We start from the raw sequence: 13,391 nt of genomic DNA on the forward strand, positions 1-13,391 counted from the left end.
CAAGGTGTGCACAAAACATTTGGAGCCTCTTTCACAGCAAAGTTGGTCAATTTATTTCCACCAGACTGCCCTTTCAAGGGTCAAAACCCACTTCCTCTCTCTTCAACATCTCTGTTATGGAAGATGGACTTGGAAAATTGTTTTCTTACCTCAAAGTCAGTTGCTGCTGTCATCCAGAGGTCAGGATTCACATGGAACCCAGTCTAGCATTCTCCCTGCTTGTTAGGGGAGGGGAACTTGTGGTCCAACTGATGCTACATGCTTTCTGGGCCCTTCCAACCTGGTAGGCAGAATCAGACACTGTCCCATTCTACCACAACACTAATTTTGAGCACCTAGGACAGGCCATGCCATGTGTTTCAGTGTAGACTACATCTCAGGCATCATATGGGTTTTGAAGCGAAAAAGTGGGGATGCTATTTCTAAGATGGCGGTTGCCCTTTGTGGTTTTTATTACTTGATACGTATCTGCACCTCAATCAATTAGGGGAACCTTTACTGTTGATCAAAAGTTTTAAAACCTGATAAATTTAATCAATTAAACTATCTATCCACCTTGATTGAATAATCTAACCCGTTGTTCAGTTAAACACTGCAGCCCTTCACTTTAGCAATGAGCTCCTTGGATAGTCTTCTTAAAGTCATACATTTTAGCTTCCCCCAACCCCCTTCATCTTCAGTATGAGGCCGTGGTGAAATAGACAGCACTTCACTTAAGATACTGCCGATCTTGCCCAGTGAGATGATCCAAGCAACTTCATGGACTTCTATCCTACCAGATACCACTTTGTACTTTTTCACTGTCACCACTCAGAGTTATATGTAACTCCATGTATACAGTCTTGGCTTTACCAAATTTCCTAGTAAAGCATGGTAAAGAACAAATAATCTCATTTCAGCTTTTTGGTAGGTGGTTCTAAGCAAGACACTCAATACAGAAAGTATCCATAGAGACAGAAAAAGTGGAAATAACCATCAAGGTCACTACAGATAGATGGATAGATTTGGTGGGGGAGAAGACAATCACCCTCCTCCATAAAAGAGAGTCTTCTGATCTTCTCATCTGCCACACCTTGACCATGCAGGATGTGATGCCACCACAGACTCAGAAACAACCCTCCCATCATAATTAAAGTTAACATAGGAGCTGGCTTCATTATGAAGAATACAGGAGGCCATGGCAGCATTTCCTTGCCACATTAAGACCTGTATCCTCAGCGCTGACTGGGGAATATATGAAGGAATTGTATAACCCAAAGGAGTTTCCTGCAGATGTACAGGAGCAAATTTGCACTGACACACCCCAGGATCCATGAGCAAGGAGTTGCTGGTATGGCTCTTCTGTCTCCTGAAGAAACAGCAACCAGTAATGCTCCATAATGTTTGGCTATCTGTTGATCTTCTATTTTTATGATTCTTAATGCTCAGAAATGAAACTTTTCCTCTTTTTGCAATTTCCCCAAAATGCAGCCCTCTTGGGTCTTGAAGAATACCATCTGAAATCAGTATCGTTTTGACATGGAATGCATGCTAACAAATCACTCTGCAGTCTTCAGCACTTATTCAGCTTTCATTTTCTTTATTATGCAAACCTGGGTTGGTACTAATAAATCTTACATTGCTTTCTGCCACAAGAGTACAGTTTCATACTCTAAAATGGGTTGACTTTTTTTCATCAGAAGTCAATACAGCTGCAATTCAACAACATCAAAAAGACTTTTCCAACTAAAGTTAACTTTATTTAAATTGGGGACCACCAAGCATATCCCACTCATTTCTGTTTATCACATCTTCCACTTAGATATTCAATGTTTGCTATGCATTATAAATCAGATGAAGCATTTTGGTAATAAGGTACAAAAACAAAATTGTCTTCTGCACACAAATGCTGCAATTTTATCACAGGAAGCAGATGAACCAAGCAAAGACTCTTGAAGAAATGTAATGTTGGTAAGCAGATACTATCAGAAGCTGCTTATCTTCGTAGCAAACGTTAGCCTTATGTGAATCCCACTTGAATTCATTTAATTAAGAAGCTGTAAAGAACAAAAAAATATGATTAAATTCAAGGGGGGAGGGGAGTGCACATGTAGCTTGGCTTCTTGCTCTTGGAAATGAGATTTATCACCCTTTTTTGGGGTGTGTATGCTTGTGTGTTATACATAATAACACACAAGTCCAAAAAAGAGCCCTTCTTGATGAGACCACAGTCATATTTGGTCTAGCATTCTCTCATCGCAAACAAGATACAATTGCAACAGTACCCTCTCATGCTCCTGTTCTTTAGCACCTCAATCCCCAGAGTCCAGCACTGGAGGTAATATATAATAGTTGACTGTAGCTTATCCTCCATGAATATGTCTAATCCCCCTTTAAAGCAGCTATCATTGAGGGAGCAAATTCCATAGGGTTGCATCCTATGCTAGTTTTTGCTAGCAAAAACATTTCTTATATAGGGTGAGGCACCAGATTTTCACTGCTCCCCTGTATCCATTGTAGCCTTCTGTGCCCACCCTTCCAGGAGGTCCTCCAATCCTTCAGAGCTCTTGGGAGGCACAGGGTGGCTGCATGGGGTTGGGAATTAGTGAAAATCAGGTGCGCTTCCACTGGCAGAAAGTCACAACTGGATACAACCCATTGTTTAACCATGCTTTCTGTGAAGTGCTTCCTTTTGTCTATTCTGAATCCCCCACCATTCATATCCATCCATTCACAGATTGATTCCTTTATTGAGGGTAAAATATTGTTAGGTCTTGACAGTGTTGCACCCAGATCCACTCTGAGAGCATTTACAAATGTTATCTACATTTGTGCAGATTTCCTTCCACATTGATTTTCTTTTTCTTGCAGGTATACCACAGACTTGACTGTAGATCTTAAAACTGTCTCTCTCTCTCTCTCCCCCTTCAAAAAGTAAAGTGCAGCAGTTCCATTTAAGCTCCTTCTCTGTCCTTGAAAATCCCCTGCTGAGACATGCATATGGGGAAAAAGAGGTCCCTGGAGAGCAGTGTAATATTAATGCCAGGAAAGGCCAGACAAGTTTCATAATTTCACCCTGAAGAGATCAGAAAGTGGCTCTGGAAAGCTGGCTATTCATCCCCAGTGAGATACACTTACAAGACCATGCCATGCAATTTGCATATCCGTAAACTTGTAAAAAGAAATGGCAGCCCCAAGGCATGTGGGAGGGATGAATAAAAGATAAAAATTTCCAAGCAATTTCTTTCCCTTTATACGATCATGTGATTGTGCATAGGGAAAATTAGCTGCAGGCTCTGTTTAACTGAAGTTAACAGGTGGGCATTGTGCAGCACTTTAAACAGACTTCAGTAAAACAGAACCTCCAGCTAATCTATCAAATGCTTTAACTAAATGGAATGCTGATGTGATCGGGCAGTTAAATTTAATGGCTGTGTTTTCCATTAACCAAAAAAGGAGTGATTTAATGAGCACAAGTACTAATGGGCATGGACTGCTACCTCCAAGGTGTGTGTGTGTGTGTGTGTGTGTGTGTGTGTGTGTGTAAATAAATGGCAGTAATGGATACCTGCAGGAAGAGCAAATGACACATGCATAACAACTGTAGCATTGGGAATTCAAAAATGGAAGTCAGAAAAACTAATCCACCGGCTCCATTCCACAACCAAAGAAGATTTCCCACCTTCCCCTCAAATCCAGAGTGAAATAGAGAGGGAGAGAAGCATCCTAAGTGAAGCATTGGTGCTGCAGTCAGATTTCCAAGTTAACTGCTTATAAATAGCACGCTTGCCAAAATGTCAGGATTGGTTGCAGCTTCCAGGGTGGCAAATCTAGATTGGCTGGCATGCAATGTATGCAAAGGGTCTAGCTCTTAATCCTAGTGTGATCCAATGCGTACACATGGGTTTTGCATCTCAAGAGCATGTGCCATTTGCTTTGGGTTTGTTGTATGACGTGATATTTTCCAAGTAATCATTTAATAGTTCATGTTTGAGCTATCGTGTCATTATATAAACATTACAAATCTGAAGTGAGTTTCTGGGTATGAATTTTTCACATTTCTAATGCAGCACAAGATATTTGCTCCTCTTTTCTATTCATCTGTGGTTGACCGGGCACTTTTCCTCCACCTTTGGGCCCAGCCCTCAGCTGCATGCAGGGAGATGAGTCTCCCACACCTTTCCATTGAGAAGAATCTGACCACAACCGTCGACTTTGGTCCAACAATGATTACATATTTCTATTGATTATTTATGGGCAGTCCATCTATTCCTCTGCCTTCCCAAGCAGCCTAACCTCCTTGTGCATGCACCTGGATAAACTGGTATCAAGTTCACACATCACAATCTCTGATCAGTCCAGTAGCAATAATCATGTCATTCTCCTCCCCTCCCCCAAATATAATTCTGTGTCTATAAACAGCAAAGGTCTGTCAACTTATACCGCAATCTGTTTGTGGTATTCTCAAATATTCTAACAAGAGTGATGCAGTCAAAGGATACATGCAAATGAACAAATCTTAAATATTTGATTAGTCAGTTTCAAAGTACTGTGCCCCATTTTTGACACCCTAGAAGCACATAACTGAGAATGCAATTTCAGAAAAGCTGGATTTTTTTCCCCTCAGGAAAATTACCGGTAAGTCCAACATCTGGCTTGCACTAATTGATTATATGGACTGAAGATCTGATTACATATGTCAGTGGAAAATCCACATTCTTACTCAATCATACAGAAAGTGGAGAGGAGGTACAATTTGAAGGGCAAAGGTCTTTGCTTTCTGTTGCTAACCTCTTCATGTGATTTGATGCCTTCCTCTACCACCACAATGGTGAAGAACTTCCTTCTTTTTTATAAGGAAACGAATATTTTGAGTATTCTATTACTGTCATGACCTGAGGATGATGCAGTGTGTGGTGGACAATTCTGATGAAGATAAGCTTCTGGCTTCTTCCTTGTAGGAAGAACTGCTAGTAGTTTATTCAAGGCCCTCCTAGCTGAAGTACTGCAGTATTGCTATCTCCCCAAACATAAACGCAAAACAGCCTTTGGCTTCCCAGGCAGTTCCTCCAATGAGGCAACACCAACCACTGCTTACAGCTGACTCTAGTTCCCTCAAGAGACCATATTCTTGGTCTGAGCAACAAGAATGACTGATTTTGCTAACTTCAGCCAAGAAGCCCTCCCACCCCAGGGTCACCATTTTATTCCTTCAGCTATTCAAAGTTTTAAAGCCACAGGTGGGTGTGTTTTTTTTTGGGGGGGGGGGTCAGTTTACATACGGATTACTGCTTTCAATCCTCAACTGGGAACGGTTCAATCTATCTTTTTAAAGGAAGGTTTTGTACATATGATTCTGTGTGGGGAATGCAACTTTATATCATGAAGTGGGTCTATGAATGTAAAGCTTGAATAAATGCCCTGAAATAATGTCTGCACTTGCATTTTTCCTCTGCCCTTCTAGTTATAGCACTTATTGGCCTCAGCCAGAGAATGCTGGTCATGAAAAAGGAGATACTTATGCTGGGCTTCTCCACTGAGGTTTTGGGTATTATAACATAAAGGAGATTCAACTTTCTGTTATCCAGAGGCTAACAGACCCATACTTATACCATCTGAGAACTGCAGTCATGCTGTCCACTATTCTTAAATAATATTTCAAATAATGGAATTGCCAGAGCTCCATAGTTGCAGACATTAGCTATATACAAAACTAGGAGAGCACAATGCTTTGCTTTTTTTTTTGCTAACTACTTAAGTTAGATTCAGGGATGTCTTTGTTACTGTGGAATTTGAGAAACAGAATATGTGAACCGCATCCTTTTATATTGTAATTGGTACAAGGAGTCCAGAGAACTTGATTCTTTATTAAGCATTCTACCCAGAAGACCACTGAAATTCTAGGATCTTACTGTTTAAGTGATTCCGCTTATGTTAATGAACAGGTAGCTATCCCCTCCCCGCCTTAATCTCAATACAAATTAGGAAGCAGATGGTAAAATACATTTCCTGTTGACACTTCTGGAGCTAACTTAGTAGGAGACTGCTTTTAGCCAGCAGGGCTCCCTTAGAACTGTCCAAGGTACTGTACTTGTCTGCTCTCAGCTTTGAAATGACACTATCTAATTCTCCCGTAGCCTCAAGCTCTCAGGCAGGTACAAAATCTTGTGTAAGCAACCATATTTAGTATGACTGAAGCTCTTCAAATATAGAGATTCCTGAGAATATTTGTGGGTTAGATTTACATCTCAGAATTCTCACGGCATCCTTATTTTTAGTAAAGGAAAACGTTGCCCACAGAGCCTACTGCTGGTTGCAGAGTCCCATTTGGAAATATTGTTCTGAATGTCAGGGAAGAGCTGGGGCACATGCTCTCAGGGGATGGTTGGTCCTGCTCCTTTCCCAATGTGTGACTAAAATTGGGGACAATGAACCTGTGGTCCTACATATGTTGTTGGACTCCCATCAGCTCCAGCCAGTATGACCAATGGTCAGGGAAGATGGGAATTCAAATCCAAACAACTCCCAGAAGGCCATAGGTTGATCTATCCTTGACTGAAATGCATGGAAGCGGTGTCTGATAGGTAGAGGAAGTAAACTGTATTTACACAATTGCCCAATCAGGATTGCCTCAGTTCTGTATTTTGCCCAACTCTGATAGAGCTTTAGATGTGAGGCAGTGTTACCAACTGAGGACATTTGTGGGAACACAAAATATGTCTGGGGAAAGAGGCCGCATAACAGAGGGACAACACCCAAGCAACAGAGACCAAAACAAATGAATAAGGTCTGAGTGAAATGATGAACAGGAAGCTCAGTGCCTTTCAAGACTCAGAGTGGCCTTACATTTTGAAAATTACTGTTCAAAACTATGACTATATAATTCAGATTACAGAAGCCCTGATGAGCATTTAAGCTTCTCTCTTTTTTTTGATAGGGTGAAAACTTTTTATTGAAGAGAACACATGGGGCATATCTATATAATGTATTATAATACATTTTACTTACATATTATCGTTATTTTGGTATTCGTTTTGCACCACTGAGTTTGCGACGTTATCTTACATAGCACTTAAAAAGAAAAAAAGTAAGAAAGCCAGCCTCATTTGCAGACTCAACTTTCTCACACTGCCATTTCTAGCCCATTTTTCTTTAGATGATCAAAAGCAAGAGTAACCATCATAGACATAGTAAAGGATCCTCCTACAATTTTTATGTATACGGCCATGTATAAAAAGCAGGGGCTGGGGATGATAGGCAACCTCCCCCACAATCTTTCACTCTTGATTTATTTTTATTTGATTTCATGTTCAAAGCATATCACTTCATGGAGATATGCGGCCTAAGACAAGTGGCTTTTTGTTCCCTTTATTGATGCAGGACCAACCATCACCTGCTTCAGGAAAGATTAATATGGCTGTTTGGTGTTATGCAACACATAATGTGTTTAAATATCTGTGGTCTTAGGGTGGACTTTGTTTTGGGGTCTACATCTTTCAGAATGCAGCCTTCAATTTCTCTTTACAATCAATTATTTTAAACACATGCAAATAGAAAGATTCAGTTTTCCTTAGTATGTTTCCATCGGAATGAGAGCTAGGCATCATCTGGTGCATGTCTTTTATGGAGTTCTTGTCACCTCATTTCCACAGTTAGACATTGCGATTTAGGACTGACCCCATCCTGGCTAATAATATAGAAGGTCAACTCTTGTTGGAGCTGAGTAACTAACAGCACATTGTGACACTCTGAGCCCACATTTATAACCATTCCACCACTCATCTGTAGCTGATGCATGTTAATACTATTCTTACTAGTTGGCAGGATGAGGCAGATAAGCAAACCAGCAGTGGCTGAGCTTTCTCTTGACCGCAGGCAACATGGTCATCATATGGGGCTTCATCTGTCAAGCATGCTTCGCTGTGCATTTTTTAAGCCTTAAAATGTTAACTGCTGTGGGTCTCACACAACTTGGAGCCTATTTCCCTATTCATGTGCATCAAGTCTAAAAAACCCAAAAGCATGTAGAGAAGCATCCTTGTAACCTACTTTATCTTAATACCAAGGCTCATCTGGCAGCCTCAAGCCATTTGAGACAACAAAGTGCTGCCTCCTCATGCCAGTGGTGCCCTAAGCTCCCCAAAGGGGCAATACGTAGGTGGGGATGAACCTTAACAGGGTGTCTACCATTAGTAGAACAGTGTGGCAGCAGATCTATTTTTTAAAATTGAATTTATATACCGCCCTACACCCAGAGTTCTCAGGGCAGTTCACAGAACAAGTTCCAACCACTTCACACTGGAAGGGATTCCTTGGTGATTGCCCTACAACTGTAAACTTCTCATCCCTTGGGTTCTCAGACCACCTTCTCTCTTCCTTTGAAAGATGCAGGAATACAATTTGGGTACAGAAGAAGTAGGTGGGAAATAATAATTTAAAAAATCCTGTCTAGTAGTCTAGTTTTGTAGTCAGGCTTGGAATGGGAGGAATTAGTTGACATATCTGTGTCCCTACAGATGCTGTTGGACTCCAGCTCCAATAATCCCTATGCAAAGGACATGCTGGCTGGGACTGATAATAAATAAAAATAATTTTTTTTTAATTTATACCCCGCCCTTCCCGGTTCAGGGCTCAGGGCGGCTAACAACAAATTTAAAACACTTAGTTGATGCTACAAAAAAAGAAGCATAAAATACGGTATAAAACGTAAATAACAATAAAATAAAAAATAAAAAATCAATTTAGGGGGGAAATCCATCCAATAAACATTAGATGATCACCAGGGCTAGCTGGCTAAATTAGTCCCACTTGGGCCAGCGAGGAGACCAAGGGAGAACCAGCTGTGGGATCCGAGAGCAGGCAATCTTCACGAAAAGAGGAGAGGGAGGGAAGGAAGGGGAACTGAGGGGAACTGGAGTGCAACAATAGCTGGAGGGCCACAGGTTCCCCACCCTAAATGATATGGAAGCCTGGCGATGTGGTTGGTGAACAAAGGTTAGCCTACTCCAAGGCAACAGCTGTAGTAGAGTAAGAAAATATGGAATAAAGGAATAATAACAGTAAATAATAGATGCAACTTAAGTTATGCTTGAGCAGCTAATGACATCAAAAGGAGATGGTTAAAACCCCCAAGATACTTTTTAACACAGGGTGTTTCAGTTCTGTCTGTTGTGTTTGGTGCACAAGACATTTATTTTTCATTAAAAGTAATGCAAGTTACATGCATGCCCGGAGGAGATTTAACCTAAAGGAAACAGGCAGAGGGGCAAGACTGAAGCACAGCCACTCATGATTACTGCAGGAGACAAAATTGATTTCATGAAGAGCCTAATGAATCCAGCAATGCTTTGCTCAGGGACTATAATACCCCCAGAGAGTTGGGTAAAAACTCCCCAAGCAGAAGGGTGTGATATTAGATGACTTTGACACAGCACTGAAGCAGGTAACTAGGCCAGAAAAGTTATAAAATATTGACTCAGGAGCTAGTAAATTTAGCTGTAAAGGCTGTTGTGTTGCTAGCCACCAGAGATTCTCCAGACAGCACATCTGAAGACTAACTGTTGAATATGCCATTCAAATTACTTGTAAAACAATGAATAGGATATCTCTTTTTTAAAAAAAAGTATATGAATTAAGTTCAAAATGAGCCTCAAAATATTAGTGGGGATTTCTCTCCCCCTTCCTCTCAATGGACCCAACGGATTAGGAAAGAAGGAAATGTAAGAAAACAGGTAAAGAACAATTCTGAGGCTGCCTCTTTGTTATAAGTTTGGTGCCTGACACAGTAAGAAGTGTAAAAAAATGCAACAAATTTTCAGGGGCACAGGTCAAAAGTCAGTTGTTAACTGAGCAAAGGAATGATCAAAGATGTGAGTTCAGGATATCTCCCGTGAGCCAGAAAGTTGTGAAAAAAAGGTGTTTTAAAACTTTGTTCCTCCATTAGAAGATCAGTGATGGCAGAAAGAATTGCTTTGAAAGGAGGGCCATAGCTCAGTGTTCCTGGGTCCAATGCAAAGTGCTGTTTTTGACCTTTAAAGCCTCATATGGTTCAGGAGCCCTGTACTGAAAACTTTTTCAGCTTGGTGGGTTGGATCCTGAACACACAGCCCACCTCTAGGGGGCTGCTTGCCAACCATCTTATATCCCCATGATGTCAGGTGGCCCACTTCGTCTTTGCAGCGTGGTGCGTGTATCAGCTACGCTGTGACGGAAGATTCCAGCCAATCAAATCAGTGCTTAAGAGTCAGCACCAGTCAGAAGCTCCGGATCCCAAAGGATGGAACTCACTGCCAATCAGCATGAACTCCAACCCTGCTTTCAACAGGGATCGACGCCACTCGGGAGATCTGACTGGGAGCTTCTGAGCAGAACCAGTAGCAATGCTTGCATTTGGCACCAAATATAAAAGCCACTGAATACAAAGCCTGCTTGCCAAGGAACAACCGAAAATACATTGCAAAGCTCCTGATTGTACCTTTGCAGCCACATCTTTACCTGCCTCACACCTTAAGGTAAAGGTAAAGGGACCCCTGACCATTAGGTCCAGTCGTGGCCGACTCTGGGGTTGTGGCACTCATTTCGCTTTATTGGCCGAGGGAGCCGGCGTACAGCTTCCGGGTCATATGGCCAGCATGACGAAGCCGCTTCTGGCAAACCAGAGCAGCGCACGGAAACACCGTTTACCTTCCCACCGGAGCGGTACCTATTTATCTACTTGCACTTTGATGTGCTTTTAAACTGCTAGGTTGGCAGGAGCAGGGACCGAGCAATGGGAGCTGACCCCGTCACGGGGATTCGAACCACTGACCTTCTGATTGGCAAGTCCTAGGCTCTGTGGTTTAACCCACAGCGCCACCCGCGTCCTGCCTCACACCTTACATGGGCCAAATTAAGATCCCTACAGGAGCTTCTCCACTGCTCACCGCTTTCCCATATGAATCTGCTTGGATCCTGAGAGTATGATCTCTGACACCCTGCTCTTTGTACCACTTCTTACAGAGAATTGAATGCTTCTCCTAAGTAGGCTCACCTGCTGCCAACTTTGTCACTCTTTCAGCATTTTTGTTTTCCCAGGCATTTGGGTAGCACTAATGACTTCTCTTCTCATGAGAAGAGAAGACTCCCTGGAAAAGACCCTGATGTTGGGAAAGATGGAGGGCACAAGGAGAAGGGGACGACAGAGGACGAGATGGTTGGACAGTGTTCTCGAAGCTACCAGCATGAGTTTGACCAAATTGCGGAGAGGCAGTGGAAGACAGGAGTGCCTGGCGTGCTCTGGTCCATGGGGTCACGAAGAGCCGGACATGACTAAACAACAACAACAACAACGACTGGCTGTTTGCCTCTCTTTGGTGGTCATCTTGGGTGGGGAGGCTTTGATGGGAATAAACCTTTTCATGCAATTATTATATTCTGAATATGTTTTTAACGTGGTTTCAGCTTCTGGTTTGGCCAGAAAAAGTATCTGAATGCACGGTTCAACCCCTCTCAGACTCAAACATGCCACAGTCAAGTAGTTCAATGTATCAGAACCATTTCTCAGAGTCCTCTCCAAAGAACATATCAAGATGTTGCAGAAATTATGTTTCCACCCTGCCGAGTTTTTCCAATACTTTTAGTACAGAACTCTGACACACATGGAAAGCTCTTCTGAAAACGCAGATAAGTAATATTTCATGCTGCTTATTGATTTTTTTTTAAATAAAAAGAGATACAAGCTGAAAATATTCATTCAAGGAAGAGCTAGTAAGAGACAGGAAGGAGATATAAATATTTTGCATTGTCTTTTATGTAGTTCCCCCATCTTTCTAGATCCAAGATTTGAAATGCATTTGTACCATATTACCAGGGATCAGCAGCTCATGGATTCCATCGTTTTAAGGAAACAGAGGTGGTTAATGTTTGATTAAGAGAGTGATGACAAGAGCTGTGTTTGATGCCCTGTTTCTTCCCATACTTGTTTTTCCACCCGTGGTGTGTGGTCCTCTTCTTTCCCCTGGAACCTTGTTGTAGCATCCCTTTCCAAATACTATTCAAATACTTAAGCAGATTGAAAACAGAAGTGTTTTTCTGCCACCACCTCTGACTGCCTAGTAGTACAAGGGCCTAAAACCTTCTCTGGCCCACAGCTGTGAGTTAGGCTTTGTTAGGGATGGACAGATCAGTCTATTTCCAATCTTTCACATGTGCTCATGGATAAATTCATTCAGTCTTGTTTCAACACTCAGTCTGTGATTATCATCTTTAATCTGCATGAGAAATCACATTTCCCCCCAAACAAGAATCTATTATGCAGTGAACACTAGGAAAATATGCTTTCCTCAGAACAACCTTTTCCTTGACGGAAGATCTTTGGATCCCATGGACATGTGTTGCTGCTTTGATCGACTGAGAGTCAAATCACCATGTGATGGAAGAAATCTATCCTATCTTCTAAAATGCTTTAAAAACAATCACGGGATTTGACATCAGTGGCTCTGAAGAGAAAGTTGTGGCTAACTCTTTTGCCCAGTACCCCCTTTCACTACACCATTTCTCCCCAAGCTGCTATTTGCCCCAAAGGAGAAAAGTAGAACTACAGAGACCCTACATGGCTAATAGAAGCTTCAAGGTGCAATTTAGATCAGGAAAATTGTGAAGATTAAACACTAGCTTACCCCCAAACTACTGCTCTGATCAAATTCAGAGCCCCCTGTACTTGCTTTAAGATAGTAAATCATCTTAAACCTACACAACAGTTCGCTTTGTCCTGAAAAGGCCCTAAATCAGTATGAATGGGATGATAATTTTCAGAATGTTGGCCCTAACACAGCAGCACTGGTCTGCAACTTAAATTCATCAGAATGCCACATGCATACTTAAGTCCTCTGAACTTACAGTGTGGCGACTGTCTACAGTTTTCATACTGCATTTATATTTTGCCACCAACATCAATTGTAGCAGGCACAGAATCTTAATGGAATTTGGTGGTATTTGCAAACTTTTAAACAGCCAACCTGTTATTATTTCAGTTGTGCTATGCTCCATACCTCAGGTGGCATTAAACTAAGGAGCAATTGGATTTCTTTATGTTGTATTATAATTTTCTCTCATTTTTGTACTATAATTTTCTGATTTCCTAAGGAATACCTGACAGCTCCGTTTTCTTTGATACTGGTCATGTTTGCTGCTGTGGAAAACTTGGGTGAGAGCACATTTCTGCAGGAACTTGCAGGAGAACATTTCTGTAATAGTGCAATGCTGCTTTCTATTATTCAGAAGCTATAGCTAATTTCCTCTATGAATGGAGACAGAATTCTAAGCAAACAGCTGGTTTCCAGATATGGGAAAGGATGTTGCAAAGTTACACTTTTCAGCTAAGTATGGTGCATTATTTTTACCCAGCGTGTACAGTTCTGAATTCATGAACTGAT

The 13,391-nt window shown here is 41.6% G+C and overlaps 1 protein-coding gene across 1 annotated transcript in view; it reads right to left on the reverse strand.

Moving 5' to 3' along the window:
* Positions 1-1,559: 1,559 nt before the first annotated feature.
* Positions 1,560-13,391, reverse strand: part of TUSC3 (tumor suppressor candidate 3) — a 123,404-nt gene continuing 111,572 nt past the window's right edge. Inside the window, exon 10 of the mRNA XM_081020149.1 lies at positions 1,560-2,036. Within this exon, the coding sequence (XP_080876275.1) occupies positions 2,021-2,036 (16 nt within the window). The 3' untranslated portion in view covers positions 1,560-2,020. The remainder of the gene's footprint in view (positions 2,037-13,391) is intronic.

Source organism: Podarcis pityusensis (assembly GCF_964106645.2).
Source record: "Podarcis pityusensis genome assembly, chromosome: 9".
Lineage (NCBI taxonomy): Eukaryota > Metazoa > Chordata > Lepidosauria > Squamata > Lacertidae > Podarcis > Podarcis pityusensis.